This window comes from Chinchilla lanigera, unplaced genomic scaffold (genome assembly GCF_000276665.1).
Source record: "Chinchilla lanigera isolate Chin_1 unplaced genomic scaffold, ChiLan1.0 scaffold00010, whole genome shotgun sequence".
Lineage (NCBI taxonomy): Eukaryota > Metazoa > Chordata > Mammalia > Rodentia > Chinchillidae > Chinchilla > Chinchilla lanigera.
The window spans coordinates 15,930,766-15,950,656 of NW_004955411.1; the positions used below are offsets into that span (position 1 = coordinate 15,930,766).

At 39.2% G+C, this 19,891-nt stretch overlaps 1 protein-coding gene and 1 long non-coding RNA gene across 2 annotated transcripts in view; both read left to right on the forward strand.

The window, feature by feature from the left end:
- Positions 1-1,601: 1,601 nt before the first annotated feature.
- Pm20d2 (peptidase M20 domain containing 2) lies at positions 1,602-13,181 on the forward strand (the record flags this gene model as incomplete). Its single annotated transcript, XM_013510884.1, is given in 6 exon segments — positions 1,602-1,750; positions 3,073-3,215; positions 4,145-4,299; positions 7,141-7,276; positions 11,773-11,880; positions 12,047-13,181. Coding segments are annotated over 6 exon segments (846 nt in total), but the record flags the coding sequence as incomplete, so codon positions are not given.
- A 2,550-nt stretch (positions 13,182-15,731) lies between these two features.
- The window catches only part of LOC106147819, a 15,171-nt gene continuing 11,011 nt past the window's right edge, over positions 15,732-19,891 (forward strand). The window contains exons 1-2 of the long non-coding RNA XR_001232803.1: positions 15,732-15,828; positions 16,517-16,681. This is a non-coding gene — a long non-coding RNA (uncharacterized LOC106147819). The remainder of the gene's footprint in view (positions 15,829-16,516; positions 16,682-19,891) is intronic.

Consider the following 19,891-nt stretch of genomic DNA (forward strand, 5'->3'; position numbering starts at 1 on the left):
TTGTGTCATGTCTGGAAGAAGTAATTTTGTAGGAGAACCTCCGGCCCCTCTGCAGACTCCCAAGAATCTTTGGTTTGCGGCAGTCCGAGGAGCTGCTGTAATCTCAGCAATTGGAATTTGGATGCGGGGTTTTCAGTCGCTGGAGCCGCCAAACCTCTAGAAGTATACACACAATGGGAAAGCAAATAAACGTTTACTTCCCTGATGAGTTCATCCCTAAGCCTTAATTTTTTATTTTTCAATTTTAATAGCTGGATTCTTTCAACAAGTGAATGTCGTTTATATTTGTCAGGCAAGTTTAATCTTGTGCTGCTCTATTTTTCCAGATGATGTAATCTTCGTTCTGTGATACTTAAGATTCAATCATCATCACCAGGTTAAGGGGAAGACAAATGCTTTAATATTCTTTAGTCCGTTTTTTCCAGCGTCAGTGATTTTATTCTAACAGTTCCATCTCTTGTGGCCTCTGCTGTTAGGCTCTGTTCTTTTCTGCCTCTGGGGGCTTTTTTTTTTTTTTTTGCATTTGGTTAGGGTTTTGTTTTAGGGAGGGGAGAGGTCCATTGCCATTGGATGAAAATCTGGATTTGTCTTTAATCAGGTTTATAAAGATTGTGGAGACTCATCAGACTTAATAAGTCAACGATAAAGAGTAAAGAGCAGTTTAAGAGTTTGAGTATAACTTACAAAGAAAGCTCTGAGAACTGCACCAACATCCAATTTCAAGTGCTCAGTTTTAGCAAGATTAACTGTTTCATCTAAAAATGGAATTTATGTTGATTCTCTTTGCAAGCCAAGACGCTTCTACCTTGTTTTATTGTGTTGTAGTTGTTTATGCCTATTTTTTTCCTTTGGTTTTTAAAATTGTTTGAAGAAGTTAAGCTAAATATCAAAGTAAAATGTTTATTCTGTAAAGTTCTTTTTTGTTTGATTAGGTGTTTGGTGACCAGTAAATCTGCCTGATTGAACTGGTGGAATCGAATTTAGTAAGTTTGTGTAACAGTTGGCTATTTAACCATGGTATTAAGATTTGTTTGATGCTCTTCATAAAGGATTAGGAGTTAAGACTTTTAAAGTAGATAGTTCAGGCCTAAAGATCAAGATAATCTATGCAAAATAATCTCAGCTCTGCCTGAAGAATTGCCCTGTGACCTGCGGCATGACACTTTACTCTTTCTCGAAATCACCCTTCCTAAAAGATCACTCACCTACCTCACAGGGTTGTTGTGAGGATAACTAACAAGTCCCTGGCAACTTCCCTACCAATACCATGCTTACAAATTACGTACATGTACTAAATAGCTTAGCCGTGAGTAAGCCTTAAGGTATAAATCCTAACAAATTTTGAAGAACTAAGTATTCGTTTCTTTTTTAAAAATTTTTGCTGTTAAAAAATTGGGGAAATGTTCTAGTTCATTCTTTGCACCAAATTAGTATAATAATTGTACGTGTACACCAGCTGTAGAAACATAGAACAAAACCTCTATCCATAGTTTAAAGGCTTTGATGTAGATTGTGGATGCATACGTCAGGGAACCTGTTTGATATTTTCCTACTAGGACTTTTGGTTGTTGTTTTGCTCTGATACAGGTATTTCTTTCTAGGTAATCGTCTTGGGAACCCCTGCAGAAGAGGATGGGGGTGGCAAGATTGATTTAATTGAAGCAGGTGCTTTTAAGAACCTGGATGTTGTTTTTATGGCCCATCCATCCCAAGAGAATGCTGCTTATCTACTAGATGTGGCTGAACATGAGTACGTAATCAAGCTGAAGATAACCTTCTTAGTGGAAGACAGGCTGTGGAGTGCTTCTATGTCTAAGTCAGAGATTAAATTTTCACGTTTACACGGTTAAAAAGTAAATTGAGTTTGGCACAGTAGCATGTACCTGTAATCTCAGCTACTCAGGAAGTGGGAGGATTACTTGAGGTCATGAGTTCAAAACTAACCTGGGAAATATCGTAAGACCCCATATATAAAAAAAACAAAAACAAAAAGTAAGTTGAAAGTTGATACGGTATCTTGACTTACACTGGATGACTTTTGGCTTTTATCAGAAATGGACTATTAAAATAATACCCTAAAACATAGGAATAATGTAGTTATCTCAGCATGGTGCCATACCCTGTAATCCAAGCACACTAGGAGGCTGAGGCAGGTGGATTGAGAGTGAGCCCCACCTAGACAGTGGGGGGACCCTGTCTCAAGATAAAAGGACTGGGGCTGTAGCTTGGTGTGAAGCCCCTGGGTTCAGTCCCTGATACAGCCAAAAATAAACAAAACAAAGAAAACAAAAAAATTAAAAAACAAAAAATATTGACAGTTACAGTCTATTTTGAACTCTGAAAAGTAAGATGACTTTTGGAAAATAGCTGTCCTTTGAAATGAAATTGCCTTTGTAACTGAAAAGATTTGTAAGAAACAGTTGGAAAGAAAATGTACCTCTCCATTTTATTTACTTTAATTTGGTTCTTGACAAAGAGGATAAATTATTCCCTGAGCCAGAATATAGAATTTGAATACCATTGTGAGTATAATCTGATTTTCAGACATTGTCTTAATTTCAAATGTCACTTTTTGTCTTCTGACCTTCCTTCCTTAAGACAGAATTATCAGCAGTTTTGTAGACTTAAAGAACCATCATAATACAGTGTAAAAGAAGACAAGATTCTTCTTTTGTGTACTATTTAACCTGCAGAAGGTTGAGCAAAATTCCCTTTCTCTTTGTTTGGAATGCTTTCTTTGTATCAGGCATGCTGTTACATAATAAAAGTATAAAGTATAACATAAATGAATTACAGTGCTTTTGCTATAAGTGACTTGTAAATCAAAATTTTAGCAATCAATTATTTTTGAATAACAGTAATTCTCCTTGGATTTTGTTTTGTTTTTGAAACGTGTAGTTCAGGCTGGCCTTAAACTCTCTACACAGGCCAGGCTGGCCTCAAACTCCGAGTGATCCTCCTGCTTCAGCCTCCTGAGTGCTGGGATTACAGGTGTATGCCACCATGCCCAGCTGGATTTTTTTTTACGTTAGGGATACTGGAGAAAGTAATTTCAGATGATGTTTTTCCTAGTGTGACTGTGAAATACTATGGAAAGGCATCTCATGCTGCTGCTTACCCTTGGGAAGGAGTAAATGCCTTAGATGCTGCAGTTCTTGCCTACAACAACCTATCTGTGTTAAGACAGCAAATGAAACCAGCCTGGAGAGCTCATGGTATGAATGTCAAATACTTCGCAAAACAGATGGTGTTTAATATATTTCAATGAAATATAATTATGTAATACTTGATTTTTTAAAAAAACACTTGGAAATAATTTATGTGCTTCATATGAATATTTTAAAAAATTTAATCATATTTTCAGAGAATGATGTGACCAGCTACTACGACGTTTATATATGGATAGGAAGACAGGACTGTTGTACATTAATATATAAAAGTTTTTATGTAGGTAGCTACATTCTTTCTGTGGGTATTTAAAAGTTGAAATTGATTTTCCCCTGTCTTAACAATGACAAGGTTTTGTCATTTCCTCAACCTAAGATGTAGTGATTACTGGTTTTATTTAAAACCAGAGTGCTATTAAATTCTGAATAAAATAATTTAAAATTATGTGTATCACCATAATATAAATGCAGTAATAAAGTAGTATCTCGAAGGTACAAATTTTATTTTTTAGTTTATTTCTTATGATTTAGGAAACTGTTATATATAACTATTCTTTCTTTATCTGATTTGCTGTAGGCTAAAGTTAGTCTGTAATGGAATTTTACCTGCTTCCTATCTAGATTATAACTTTGTGGGATTTTTGGGGGTTTTTTTGGTAGTGCTGGGATCAGGCCCAGGGCCTCACACATACTAGGCAAGCTCTCTGGTCCTCAGCTATGTCACACACCTCCTTTATAATTTCTGGACATTATCTAGATTCCTTACAATCTAGATAATTTAGAGAGAGTCAAAAAATATAGTCAATTTTTTTCCTATTTGGAAAATAATCATCCTCTGTATTAATTTGTACAACATGTCAATATCTTTAATTAGTATATTAGTAAAGCTAATAAATTTAAATTTTTTTATTTGAGTATATTTAAGCTTAAAATAACAATCACCGAGCTTAATTCCAGTAATTTGGTTCTTTTTATAGGTATAATAAAAAATGGTGGTGTAAAGCCCAATATCATTCCCTCTTATTCTGAATTAATTTATTACTTCCGTGCACCCTCAATGAAAGAACTTCGAGATTTGACTAAAAAGGCAGAAGATTGCTTCAGAGCTGCAGCTTTGGCCACAGGCTGTACAGTAAGAACTTTTCAGAGTTAATTATAATCAGAGGTATATATGTGGATTGGGGCTGTTTACATTAAGTTAGACTGAAACCTAAGTTACCTCTTTTTCATTTGGGTAATGGTTTTTGTTGTTGCCTTTGGTGCTGGAGGTTGAACCCAGGGCCTTATGTTTGTTAATGATGTCTCAAATATGCAAAATAGTTGGCTGAATAATGTGAATGTCTTTAATTATTATGCATCTTATTCAATGTCTGCAATATGAAAACTATAGGTCACTTTATTTATACAGTAATTACAATAATTTGGATGTGGTTACTGTTGCACTAGAACCCCTGCCTTTTTGCAGGTATATCCTTGTGTATTGGCAGATACACTTTTAGAATTGCTTCATATACGGTAGTGCCTAGATAGAAAGCTTTATGACAAAATCTACAAAAGCTGTTTTTGATGTAGTGATACGGAAAGTGTATAAACACTTATGGCTGGCTGGAATGGAAGTTAAAATAGACACAGAAGGTAGTCACAATGTTCTGTTGAGTTGAACAGTAAATTCAGTAATATTTAAGTATCAGACTATATGATATAAAGTAGGATAAGTTTTAGAATTATGTAAAATAAGAATCTTGCACTTAGTTTAGCTGGAGAGATAAGATCTTGTACCTGTGTCTCAGCCTTGCTAATTCTGTAGCCTTTAGAAGCATTTACTATCTCTGGACCTCTGTTTTCTTACTTAAAAACATCGAGATAATACCATTATCTATCTTAGGGTTCTAGTGAGAGTTAAATCAGACATTGTGAAGAAGTTAGAGCCCAGCCTTCATAGGTATTACTTAGATTTTCCTGTACTTACTGGTCTAGTGAAGTGTGATTTATTAACATAGCATTGTCTCACAGTAGCAGTAACTCCCAGACAGTGTATGTTAAGTGTTCTAGGAATAGCATAGTAAATGGCAGGAAGGATCTGAGATGGGAAAGCTGTGTTCTGGTCCTGCTAAGAGGAAGGTCTCATGGAAGACTACATCTGAATTGAGATTTGAAGGATGATTGTAATACTTTCAGATATGTGAAGGACAGAGTCGGAGCTCTCAGAGAGTGTAGTCAGCAAAGATAAGAACGTAAAATTTTATGTTGTGGTCTGTCTCCAGATGTCCCCCCAAAGCCTCATGCAGTTATGGGGGGTGGGCTTTTCCAGAGCATTTGATTGATTCATAATGCAATGCTGGGATTAAACGTGGGTGGCTTCTGGATCAACACATCAATTTGATTGGCACTGCCCTAATCCCAGTAGACGGGAAACTACATCAGGGACAGAAAGAAGCTTGTCTTGCTCTCTCTGGTTGTTGCTTTTGCTGTGTTCTGCCACCATAAACTGTTAACCCTTTACTGTGTGTCATCCTGCTTTGGAGCCAGTGGATTATGGACTGAAACTTCCACAAACTGTGAGCAAAATAAACCTTTCCTCCCTTAACTTGTGGGTGTCAGATATTTTGTCTCAGCAATGAGAAAAGTAACTAAGACACTTTATGTTCAGTATTTTAAATATTTACTTATAAAATTGTATTAGTTACTTTTCATTGCTGGGAAAAGATATCCAGTACCCATAAGTTAAAGGAAGAAAGGTTTACTTCAGCTCACAGTTTATAGAGACTTTAATTCATCGTTGACTGGCTGTAAGGCAAGGTGGTAGGGGAGAGGGGGGTGGCAGAGGAGAAACAGTCCATGGCAGGGTAGACAGGAAGTGGCGGCGGCAGCAAGCCTCCCTTTCCCTTTTATTCCATTCAGGCTACCAGCCTTTTGGATGGTGCCACTCACACCCAGGGTAGGCCTTCCTATTGTCTATACCTGAAACTATGCTAAACCAATCAGTGGACTAACTTAGTGCCACACACTCTTAATCCCAGTATTATATACGCTAAGTCCCACTAGCTCTGAAAAGCCCTACCTGTAAGTGCATGAAGCTTAGGGGAGGGAGAATCGAGATACAAACTACAATCAAATACATATTAAACTAATAGCTAATAGCTGAAAATGTACAATATTCCTTGAGTGTAGAGCTTATTGTTGTTAGATTTGAATCTATATTTTTAAAAGGCTTTTAATAATTTCTTACATTTTGACTGACTTGTAAGGTCTGATTAGGTTGGCATTGTTTCTACCTTAGATAGTGCCAAGAATAGATAGATGTGAACTCTGTTATTTTATGATTAATTTTTGCTGACTTTTTTGGTATCTAGTTTGAGAGAACAGTGCCCATTTTGATTTGATCACAATTAAGCCTATCACTGTGTGTAACTAGACGTACATAAACTGCTTCTGTGTTTTCATACACTTGAATTAATAAGTGACGACCATTACTGCCTCTTCTTCATTGTGAGGCTTTTGTATTTCTCAGGGTCCCTTTCAGACCAGGCGGTGGTGTCAGTGTCTGTTTGAATGCTGCATGTTTGTAATGCACAATTTCTTTCTTTTCAAGATGAAACCGAGAACAGTGTTCCTCACAAAGTGGTGATTTTTTGACCATCTGTATCAAGAAATTACTTGGGGTGCTTGTATCAAAATTGAAGTTTCTGGGTTCTCCCAAACCCTTTTTAGATGATTGAAGTTGGCACTTGTAGAAGTGTAGAGCTTGATGACATTATAAGGTTTGGTGCATATATAAGAAGATAGAGTTTTATGATCTCTCTTTATAAAAAATACAAAATATGCATTTTAAAGTAAGGGATTTCAGAGAATTTATATCTGGATGGGGAAGCGCCCACTCTTAACATCTCTCCCTGTTTGAACATGAGCCCTTGTTTGAAATTACTTAATTTTAGTTTTTTTATTTCAAAATCTGTTTTGTAATTTTTATTAGGTAGAAATTAAAGGTGGAGCACACGATTACTACAATGTTCTTCCCAATAAGACCCTATGGAAAACTTATATGGAGAATGGAAAAAAACTGGGTATAGAGTTCATTTCAGAAGATAAAATATTGAATGGCCCTTCAGGTAATTAAATTCTTTTATTTATTGAGCTATTTGAGGGAGAAAAATGCCATCTTTGGTCAAATGGTTTTGATTAATGGTTGGAGGTGAGGAGGTACTGCTGATGTTTTAAATGGTATTTTCACAAACTTCATAGGCAGAGGAAAGAAGCTAGTATACTCTTCAGTGAGTATAAAATGTCAGATTAACATTTGTTTTGAGCAACAGCCAACCCACTTTTTGGTCTACATTTAAATGTTCCTAGCATTTAAATTCACTTCTAATTTTGAAGTAAAATAATAAAATGGGAAATAGAATTTTAATTTGTTCTCAGTCATCACTATAAACAGGTTATTAAGTACATAGTTATCTGGGGCATTTTCAAATTCTGAGGAGTAACAGATGGTTATTAGAATTTAAATAATCGTACTTGGGTTTATTTTAGATTTATTTCCTTTTCTAAGTATATTATTACTAATCCATTTGGAAGTTAGGGATATATCTCCTAAATATAATAAATATTAATGAAGTAGACCTCAAAGGACTTGGTGATAAACATGGTGTGTCATTGTCATTCACTGAGAAAAGTAATTCAAGAACGGACCTGGACCAGGCGGGTTGGTATATAGTTAGCATGTTAAATTTGAGGTGCTTATGTAATTTCTAAGTGGAACAGTTCATCAGCCTAGCACGTTTGAGTCTGGAACTCTGAAAGATGTCTAGAGTGGAGGTTTATGAATTGTTAATATGTGGATGTAATTGAAGACTGGTGTTAATGAGATTGTCTGAGTTCACAGAGGAAGAAGATGCCCAAAGTGAAATATTGGCATCAGTAGCATTTATGATACGGCAAAGAAAGGATCTTGAGAAGGAGACAGAGTAATCAGAGAAAGCCAGATAGTGAGGGAAGAGGGGAGTCATGGAAACCAAAGGAGTAGAGAACTTCTAGAACAGGAATAAATATGTCAGGTGCTGAAGAGACTGAATAACGTAAGTGTGGTCTGTATTGGACTAGCAATAAGAAATTTATGGATGGTCTGGAAGACACAGTTGAACGCTGGGTGAGACCAGATGCAAAATCTGACTTTTTTACCTATTGTATTTATTGTTTATTGAGACAGTGGAGCTAGCAAAGAGTCTTCTTCTTCAAGAAAGTTAGCTTTAAAGTAAAATAGAACAGATGCAAACTTGTGGGAGACATGCAGTAGATTTTTAAAAGAAATGCTTGTCAAAAGTAGGTGCAGGTAAATATTTAGGAAGGAGGGCAGGAGTTGAGAGACATCCTCCTGAAGAAGCTGTTGGTAGTACATGGTGAACCTTGAGGTGGTTGGCTGGAGGACTGCTAGAGAATTGCTATGAAGAGGAGTTGGCCAGGGACATCAGAGGGGTGTGTATATGCGCACACGCATTTCCTAAACAGCATTGAGAATTCAGTTCAGTACTAAAGATCGTGAATTAGTTGTCAAGGCAATTTCATGGTTCCGCACTTATCCCCTGGCATGTTTGTGCATTCTAGCTATAGGCAGGGAAAAATGTGGTCAGATTCAGCCAGGGTTTGCCTTATATATAAAATAGACAAAACAGTAGCAAAAAGAGGGTGGCACATGCCTATAATCCCAGCACTTGAGAGGCTGACGTAGGAAGATCACAGTAAGTTTGAGGCCAGCCTGGGCTACATAGTCAGTTCAAGTCCGGCCTGGACTACATAGCAAGACCCTGTCTCAAAAAAAAAAAAAAAGGCTGTGCTTGGCTGCGATTTCCAGGCTGGGGTCAGGTCCACAAGTAAGATGCTAAAATATGCAGTAGGCTTTTGTCCATGTTGTCGGTGCTCTACTATCTTGTGTATGCCCAGCGTATGGAGCCATTTCTGGCACGAAGTGCTTAGTGAATGTTTCCTAAAGTGGTCCGCTTCTATAGAGCCTCAAAGCCTGGTCTTGGTCTGCCTTTACCACATAACTGGTAACTATGAGACCATGGGCACATTAGTTAATGTCTGTAAACCTGGGTTTCCTCCTTTGTAAAATGAGAACTGTTCAAAATATTAATGAGAATAGCATGTAGAATTATGTTTAGAACATATTAATTCTAGATAAATGTTAGCTGCTATCAAAACATATTTTGCTTTCATTCCCTTACTACTTATTCTTGTGTAGTCTAGCTTTGCCTGGCAATGTTTGATGCGTAAGCATTCTGTAAATATACACTGAGTGGACATAGGGATTTGTCTTTACTAGAATGTACTCAACAAATATTAATGTCAGTCACGTAAAAGGCTAGATGCATGATGATTTAAAATACATTGCTTACCTTATTGAGCCTGTTGATCTGGTGTGTAAGACAGGCATTAACTAATAATTCAATGAATGGAAAACTAAAACAGAAAAGTACTATAAATTAGGAAGTCAGTACAATTCTGTGACAGCCTTTGCTAGGGCAGCTTGGCCTTACGAGGGAGGTAAAAAGTAAAGCTTCTCCAAGGATATGGTGTTGAACCTGTATTTGAACAGTAAGGAATAATGTTGGTAAAGACAGGGTACCTGTGCAAGGTCTGGGGGGGGGCAGGGCATGATGAGGGTCTGGAGCAGCTGGATGCTAGAGGCGAAGTGCGAGCTTGTTATGAGATCAAGTTAGAAAGGTGAATGGAGTCAGACTGTGTAAGATTGAAAAAAATATTAGCAGATGGAGTAGATGCTGCTAGACCAATTAGGAGACCATTACATTAGTTCAGGAAGAAATGATCTAACGTGGACCGCTTAGGAAAGGAAGACAGGTGTGAAGGTGATGAGAAGTGTTATGATTCTGAACTATTTGAAAAGTATTGCTAACAAGTGGACAGAGGAAGTAGGCAGAGAGATCATGAATTAGTTTGGATATTGTGGTGGATTGACAACTGGTGGTCAACTCATAACACCCAGCTGAAGTGGAGCAGTGTGGTGCTGGGTGTGGGAGGCCCACCTGAGGATTGTTGCCAGCAGCATAAGAGGCAGACCTGGAAAAGAGGAAGAGATGCTGTTAGGAACATGGAGGACCTTGTCATGCTGGCCTTCCTGATAGGAATGTTGCTGTTCTCATCATCGAAGGAGCTCGGGACTTTGTTGTCACTGGGAATGGCTGTAGTTCTTTCATGGGAGCTCTGGTCCTTACTTTGAGCATCGCTTCCTGGCTCTGGAGGGGAAGATGGTGCTCTGCCGGTCTCCTGGAGAAGCTTGTTGTGCTGGCTTTCCTAATACAAATTCAGGTGTTCTTATTGTCGTCGTCACTGAGGATGGCTGTGGTACCTTTTGGGGGAACTCGGGTTGTTACTTTTGAGCGTCATGTGAGCATCGCTTCCTGGCCGCAGTGTGGATTCCTCAACCTGCTAGCACAGACTTTCTAGCTTCCACCGCTGACCTTTAGGCCTTCCCAGTGCAGATCCGCGAAAACAGACTTGTGTGAGACATTGTCATGAGTCCTTGGCCTCCAGTTGGACTCGTAGGGGGCACTGTGATGGGCTCTAGGTCTTTAGCTGGAATCATGGAGGACATTGTCATGGGATCCAGGCCCTCAGCTGGATTCTGTAGGTCTTTAGTGTGTGGACAGATTTCCTGCACTCTCTGTGACTCTTTGGGTAACTCTTACAAAATAATCTTATAAAATATGTTTCCTGTTTTGTTTCTTTTGTGAACCTGACTGCAACAGATATGTTTGAAATACTTACATCCAACAAAAGATACCAGGTTGGCAATTAGATGTACAAGCATGGAGCTTAAAAGAGGCTAAGAATTACTTAATTTGAGTTGGTGGTTATTTGAAGCAATACTCACGGACAGAATCTCCAGAAAAAATGAAGTTTAAGAAAAGAAAGGGGCCTGGAATTGAGCTTTGAATAAGTAACGCTTCATGGTCAGAGGAGGCTGTCCCGAGACAGAGAAAGGAAGGGCCATCAGCATTCACAGATGAGAGGAAAAGGAGCAGGCAACGGTGGAGTGCTACCGGGAGGCAAGTGAGCGTAGCTGTTGGGTGGGCAGGCAGGTCCCGGGAGACTGTCCAAGGAGCTGTGGGCCAGCGGTGGAGGTGGAAGCAAAGCAGCGGAAGGGGAGGCAGCGAGAGCATGAGCACACGGACAGCTCTCTAAGAAGTTCATTTCTTGTGTGAGTGTGGGTGTCTTTTTGAGAGAGGGTTTCACTCTGCAGTTTAGGCTGGCGTTGAACTCACTTTGCAGCTCAGGCTGGCCTCAAACTCACAGTGATCCTCCTGCCTCAGCCTCCCAAGTGCTGGGATTACAGGTGTGCGCTACCATGCCTGGCCAAGAAGTTCACTTCTTTAGGTCTAACAGGGCAGAGAACTATAGCTGAGTACAGGCTTCTGGTTATAATTTCATCGTTCAAAAGTATTTCACCAAGGGGGCTGGGGATTTAGCTCAGTGGCAAAAGTGCCTGCCTAGCAAGCGCAAGGTCGTGAGTTCGGTTCCCGGTACCGGAGAAAAAAAAAAAAAAAAGTATTTCACCAAATAATCTGTTTTGCACTTTGTGTATTCCAAGGATCTACTGATTTTGGAAATGTTACTTTTGTGGTTCCTGGAATTCATCCATATTTTTACATTGGATCTGATGCATTGAATCACACTGAACAATACACAGAAGCGGCAGGTAAGGTTCAGACATGAATGTTTGGTGTGTGCTTTTTCCCCCGGCAGTAGCTTTCTTATTTCACTACCTACTTGGAGAGGCGATTTAGATATTGAGAGATAACTTGAGGAATTAAATTAATCTTTAGTAACTATGGGGATACTTTAATTCATTTTTTCTCTTTTAGGATCACAAGAAGCTCAGTTCTATGCTTTACGTGTGGCCAAAGCTCTGGCAATGACTGCATTGGATGTTATTTTTAAACCAGGGCTGCTGGAAAAAATCAGAGAAGACTTTAAATTGAAACTTCAAGAAGAAGAGTTTTTAAATACAGTAGAATGAAAGGAAGACTTGGAAGTCATTTATGAATCATTAAGAGAAAGTGATAATTTTTTCTTTAATCTTTTTAATGAAAATGTTTATTTTTCAATCTTAATGGCAGCAGACTTTTTTATGTGATAAGTAAGGACAAGATGTAGAGAAAACACATATCTAAAATGAAAATATTCGCAAGTCTATACTTGCTGGAATTGTGGTATTTCAGGAGTATGTGATACCATTTCCTAACCAAGCTGGATGATATATGATTTATCACTGAGAATGTTTTATAAATTTATATGTTGTATATTTGTAAAGGTTCAAACAACTTCAAACCTTGTATTGACACGTACGAAAGAATTTCATGGTAGGAGTGGTAAACATATTCTCTAAAGTAGTTCTAAAGTTCATGTTCTAAATTTAGGCAAAGTTTATTTCAGATAATTGACTATCATTGATTTGGTTTAGAAGAACTCTTCATTTGTAATAAAAGTAGACTTTTAATCAGAAATGCTTATGAGACACAAGTAGAACCTTGGGTACAGAGACTAAACTTTCATTTACCATTTGAAGGAAAATGAGAATGCTGTTTTTTTACATGTAGCTAACTCTAAGAAGACATTAAATGCAACGTGTGGTAACAGAAAACAACTTCAGCCCAACGGGATTGCAGTCTCCCTCTACGGTGTGAGCGTGGCAACCCAGGACGCTCTAGGAGGACTTGAAAGAGGAGCACAGGCTGCATCTACTTTGCTCTCTGAAGTCTTCAGTGTCCCCAGTAGTGCCTTCCACTCGTTGTTTAGAATTTTTTTGGCGGAGGTACCAGGAATCGAACTCAGGATCTCGCACTTGCCAGGCAGGCGCTGTGCCACTGAGCTACATCCCTGGCCCTCAGTGCCTTCCATTCGAAAGCCCACCTGGCTCGCCTGACCGCACAGAACCCTGAGCCTCCTGAAGTCTCATGCTAGCCCAGTATTTATTAAAAATTAAAAGTTTTTCATGGCTCCTTAGGGTGAATTTCTTGAACATGATAAAAGAATGTGAAAACATACCTGGTGAAACATATTTTATGCTGCAATTAAAGCTCTGATGTACTTTATTGTAAGTGGAGGTCTTGGACAGAAGTGAAAGAGGAAGGAAAGTATGCATTTGTCTTCGTAGGTGCCGGCAAGTCATTTGGGCCCCCTGATCTGCCAGGTTGCCACTTGGAAAGTTAGGTGAGGTCACCTCTCCTGACAGTGTTCAGATACCCCCTACTTCCTGCTCTATCTGAAATTACTTAAATTTCCAAGAAAGAGAGGGGTTGTCTCTGGAAGGGTTAGTTAAGAATTGCTCTTCTTCTATGTTGGAGTCTGTAGATAACAGCTTGATTAAACAAACAGCCTACTTTCTTTTCTTAATCAGTGTGCTAAGAATAGTTTTTATATTTTTAAAGATTGTAAAACAAAACCAAAGCAACAGACTGATCAGGGTAACCTAGAAAACATAAAATATTTATTATCTGCCCTTAAGGGAAAAGCTTGCCAGCTCTTATTCTTTTTTTGTTTGTTTGTTTTTTGTTTTTTGTTTTTCTCCGGTACCGGGAACCGAACTCACGACCTTGCACTTGCCAGGCAGGCACTTTGCCGCTGAGCTAAATCCCCAGCCCCTCAGCTCTTATTCTTTGTAGTAAAATAAAACCTATTTCTCTTTATGTCATATCAGATTTTACCCTGGGATAAAATTTAAAGGTTCTGTATTGAAAACACCAAAGAAAGGAATTTAGATGTCCTGACATGTTGGCCTTGATTAATATAGTTCACTAGCAGTTTTGTAATATACAGTAAAAGTTTCTTGTCCTCATTTAACCTTTGGGTCACACTAGGATACAGTTACCCTGCTGCCCTAGGATTTTCCTCTGTGCAAGCAGTTGTCTAACTCTTTATATCACATTTAGAACTTGATCCTGCATGCAAACCACTGTCTGTGGATAGACAACCATTGTAAATGGATTTATCCTTCAGAATATGGTCACAGATTTATCGTATCAAAGTTGAACTGCTAATCTGTACTGTCTAGAAGTATGGCTTTTTAATCTTCGACATTTTACGTTAACTGTTATTTCATATAATTGATTTTTTTAAAAGTCTTTTTTTTTACTTTTCTTATACCAATGAGTTTATCAAGCTGTGTTACAACTAGAAGTATAAAATACATGAATTCTGGAGTAAATTCCTGTATCCTTAGGCATGAACTACAGCTGATCTTCATGATGTCATTCAAATTTAGGAGACTGCTTCTTTTGTAATTATAGCTTTTCTTTTGGAATAAATTTCTTTACCCTTGTACTTTGGTTTTGTTGTTTTGTTTTTTGGTACTGGGAATCAAACTCAGGATCCTGAGCTTTCCAGGCAGGCACTGTGCCACTGAGCTATACCCCCGGCTACCCTTTTACTTTAAAGATTTGTTTCCGAAGTGACTGTTAAACTTCCATTAACACACTTAGCTTAGGTTACCATTGTTCATTGGTCTTCACATTGTGGATTAAATTTTCAAAGATTCTAGAATGTAAGGAAAGAAGTGCTAGATTACATGTGACCCTTTTAGATAAAGGTTCTATTTAACTCTTTATTCCTTTTTTTAAAAACAGGATCTTGCTAGGTGATGCTCCTGCCTCAGCCTCCTGAGTGGTAGGATTATAGGCATGCACCCCCATGCCTGGCTCAGTTCATTCCTTCATTCACTCAGATTTTTGGGACAAGGTCTCACTATATTGTCAAGTTTGGCCTCAGTCTCACAATCCTGTCTCCACTTTCTGAATAGCTGGGATTAGAGGTTTGTACCACCACACCAGGTGTGGTTCTCTATTCTTAAAAGATGAATGTTTATTTTGAAGAGTTTACAAAAAAAGACTTTTTTTCTATAGCACTGCGAATTGAACCCAGGGCCCCACACATACTAGGCAAAGAGTTCTGCCACTGAACTACACCCAACCCTTTTTACTTTTTGAGACAGGCTCTAGCTGAGTTACATAAGCTTACCTTGAATTCGGCAATCCACCTGCCTCAGCTTCTGGAGTAGCTGAGATTACAGCTATGTGTGACTGTACCCCACTGACAAACACTTTTTAAAATAGTACTGGGGATTGAAACCAAGGCCTTTGCACTTACCGCATCTCCAGCCCTTTATTTTTATTTTGAGTTGGGATGTCACTAACTGCCCGTGCCAGGCTCAGATTTGCAGCCCTTCACCTCTGCTCCCGAGTTCTGAGATTACAGGCCTGTGCCACCATCCCTGCTGAGTAAGACTTTTTGTTACTTGTTAGGTAAACGGTGATGACCCAGTAAAACTCAGCCAGTCCAGATTTGAGGTTCTGAGACCTCCCTGCAGTGGCTACGAGAGGAAACGTCTGCCTCAAGTATATTAAGTGACCTTTTATTGTAGGCTGAGGGCAAGAATCAGTGAGATGAGACGAGGTGCATAGCAACTGTCATGAGGCAACTGGTCGTCATACCAGTGGCTAATGTGTAGTTGTCCCGGGTGCTCCTTTACCTAGGCTGCAGGATGTAGGACAGGCTGTGATTGTTCTCGGAGCTCAGGGACCCGGGCAGCTGGGAACAAAGTGGGAGTCAGACCTATCATTTCTCGGACCTTTTACGGGCAATGAACAGGGTAAGGAGTTGGGTATGCAAGCGTGGGTGCTCACTGAGCTGCTTCAAGCCGCATTGGGGGCGAAGTTGTGGGGCTGATACCAACTACTGGTGAGGAACGGCAGTGACCACTTGAAAAGCGACCGAAACATTTGTGTTTGGGTGAAGCTAGACAGGGTCTGGAAGAGACAAGGGGCAAATGTGAATAGGAGTATTGAAACAGTAGGTCCAAGAAGGATTTGAGCCAGGAGCTCAGGAAGGGGTCAGCCAGCTAGGAAGGGTCCAGGACAAGGCCTGATTTTATAGGGTGGTGGCTTGATCACACAGCATTTTGATGCCATCTTGTATGAGTCTGGACATGTTGGTGAAGAAACGGCTTTGAAATAGCAGATAGGACATGGCAAAGCTGGCTGGGGAAATAAGCAGGACCTGTAAATTACAAGACCCCAGGGCAGCACGAGGTAGCTCTCAGGACCCCTATGTAGGACTGCTCGTGAGGTGCCACGAGGAGGTGCCGTGAGATGTAGATGCCATGATAGAGATGTCCCCAGAGGCGAGATGTACTTTTGTTGTTACTTTTCATCCTTTTCTCTCTCTGTTGGGCCTAAGTTTGCTCAGCAGAGCTAGTTCTTCCTTATCCCTTCACCCCTCATTTTGAAACAGACTTTTGGCACCACTTCCGGCGTGTTTCATCCAATTCTTTGTTCTAGAAAGGAGACGTGGAATACTTTTGTTCGGGGAGCCATTTCTAGAGAAATCACCAGACAACAGATTTCCTGAAAAGTACAGAGTCCTCCCTTCTCTGCAGCAAGCGAGTCTAGACTTCAGCTGTTCTGGAGCACAACAGCAGCCAGCGAGTCTACTTGACCTTGCAGGTTAGTGAGTCCAGTAGAGGGACGGTAGAGAAATGCTGAAGGGATGGGGAAGTTTAGTTACGTAAGGCAGACCAGGGTGGTCAAGGGTGGGAGTGTCATGTTCTGGGCAGTAGGAGGTAACTGTGTGCAGTAAAGCAGTGAATGAAATAGCTTTGTGGACACATAGGGGTCACAAGACAGGTTTTAACTTTGTAAATGCTGCTATCTCTTGCGCAACTAGAGGTCTAAGTGGTCCTGCTTCTGGTGTCTTTGTTCTTATGGAAGTGTCCTGATTACATGTTTTTATAACTTCATTTTTCATACCCTGTATGGAACGCCTTTTTCTCAAATACCAGTTTAGGATTATGTTAAATTAATAGACTTTAAAAAGGTAAATCTAAATTAGTGGTCTAAATATAACTACAAATTGGAAATTAACTCTGTAGTGAGTTAATTTTGAGCAGGCATAAGAGTAGGACCTATATTAAAAGAATTAATTGTTTTAGGTTGAGTATTCCTTATCTAAAATACTTGGGATAAGAAGTGTTTTGGATTTTGGATATTTTTGGATTTTAAAATATTTGCGTATACATAATATCTCTTAAGGATTGGATCCAAGTCTAACCACAAAATTCCATTGTTTCATATACATTTCTACAAAAAGCCTGGAGTAATTAATTTTGTACAAAATCTTTTGTGTTTTAACTACAATGCATCACACGAGGTCAGTTATGGAATTTCCTGTTTCTGCCATGTTGGTGTTCAAAATGTTTTACATTTTGGAGCATTTTGAATTTTTGATTTTCAAACTGTGGTTGTTCAAACCATGCTATTAATTACTGTTGTCTGCCCCCTAAGATTGAGTATAGCTAATGTTAAGCTTCCTCTTAAAATCTGTGAACTGCTATTTAGTCTTAAATTCTCATATGAGCCTCTCAGGAAAATTATCCCTTAAATTACTTCTCTCTGTAGGACTCATTAAGTGCTCTGGAATTTAGTATACAAGAGAGCATGTGGGGGGCTGGGGATTTAGCTCAGTGGCAAAGCGCCTGCCTGGCAAGCGCAAGGTCATGAGTTCGGTTCCCAGTACCGGAGAAAAAACCAAAAAAAAAAAAAAAAAAAAAGAGCATGTGTTGGATTTACGATTACTTGTGTAAACCTAAAGCGTTTTGATCTCTCACAATACCCCAAAGTAATTTATGAATATTTTTTTGACATTTTAACTGTTATAATATCAACTTTCAGGTTCAATGAACTTTTGTTGAACAATGCCTGTTTCTAAGCACTGGATGAAAGAAGAAAAGTAAGATAAAGTCCATACTCAAAGCTTTTGGTTGATGCGATGTGGAGGAGCACCATGTCGCCCTCCCGCAGACCCAAATCTGATTGTGTTTGTGAGCCGTACAGGCTGTATGGAGGTGATTGCCTTTCGGTTTGAATAGCTAGTCTGGCCGAGGCTGTGTACTTGTCTTCTTGGAAGCAAGCAGGTGGTGTGTTGGGCTAGCATTGCTCCTTGCCAGGAGCCGCAGCTGAGCCCGGAGAAGCGGGCAGTGACACTGTGGGGCTGAGATGTGAGATAACATCTCTGTTAAGGCCTGCGTGACTCCAGAGAAAATTCCTTCCCAGAACTGACTACAAAACAGGTTACTGTTTAACCACAACCTGAATCTGGCTGCCCTGTTCCTCACACAAGAATGCTTTGTTCTTTCTCTTACAAGCTGTGCCTGCGTACGCATTTTCCCCCGTGCGTTCAGCCGCAACCCTTTCATCTAAATCCCTGGCCTATGTGTAAGCAATAAATACTGAGGTTCTGGCTGCTTCATGGCCTTTGTTCCCCGTGAACGCTGGCCATCCCAGATCCCCACTGCATTGCTCTTTGTCTCTTGCTCTTTCTTTCTGCCGTGCACCATAGCACCTTGCAGGAAATTGGGGACTCCAGGGGTCCCTAATACGTAAACTCTTTTTTAAGTTAATTTTGTTGATACATTTTAGATATACATAATGATGACATTCATCATATACAATTTGAACCTGTACATGATATATCTTGATTCTTTTTCCCCTTTCCCTCCCCTTACTTTGACCCCTCTTCCCCTCCTTATTTACAGAAGCATTATTTCCATTTTTTCCTTCTCCCTTCCTTTGCCCACTTCTAGTTCCCCTTCCCATTTGAACATTTTCTTAGTTCACAATATGTATTATATATTTTAGTCCTTATTTATACTTTTGGTTTCTCTCCAGAGAAACCACGTGATATTTGAATAGGTGTGTATTATTTCACTTCAGACTATGGTCTCAAGGTGAATCTACTTACCTAGAAATATCTCAAGCTTATCCTTTAGGGCAGAGTAGTACTCTGTTATATAAAAATACCACAATTTCTTCATCTGTTCATTAGTTGATGGATATTTGGACTGTTTCTAAGATTTAGCTTTTATAAACTGTACTGCTATAAACATGGGTATACATACATTGCTGTGGTATGATGCTTTTAATTCTTTGGGGGAAGATTCCAAGAAGAGGAATACCTGAGTCAAATGGAACCACAAACTAGTTTTTTGACGAATCTGCACCCTGATTTCCACAGTGGTTGCACCAGTTTACGCTCCCACCAATAGTGGAAAAGGGTTCCTTTTCCCCACAACACCACCAGCATTTTTATTGGTTGATTTCTTGATAAAAGCCATTCTTTCTGGAGTGAGGTGGAATCTTAGCATTGTTTTTATTTATATTTCTTGAATGACCAGGGATATTGAACATTTTTTCATATATTCATCATTTCTACTTCTTTGTCTGAGAAGTGTCTGTTCATTTCAGATATCTACTTTTGGATAGGGTCTTTAAATTTTGGGGGTCTGATTTTTTTGAGTTCTATATATATTTTAGATACTAGCTCTTTGTCTGAGGAGCAGCTGACAAGAAATTTTCTCCCACTCTGTACATTGTCTCTTCACTCTGTTGGTGGCTTCTTTTGTTGTGCAAAAGCTTTTTAATAGGATGAGACCACAGTTGTTGATTCTTTGTGCTATTTCCTGAGTGATTGGGGTTTTGTTCATAAAGTCTTTGCCTCCACCTATGTCTTCAAGAATTCTACCTACTCTATCATCCAGCAGATTTAGTGTTTCTGTTTTAATATTTAGATCTTTGACCCACTTCAATATTAGTTTAGTGTATGGTGAGAGTGTATGTCTTTGGCATATGGGAAGCCAGTTTTTCCAGCACCATTTGTAA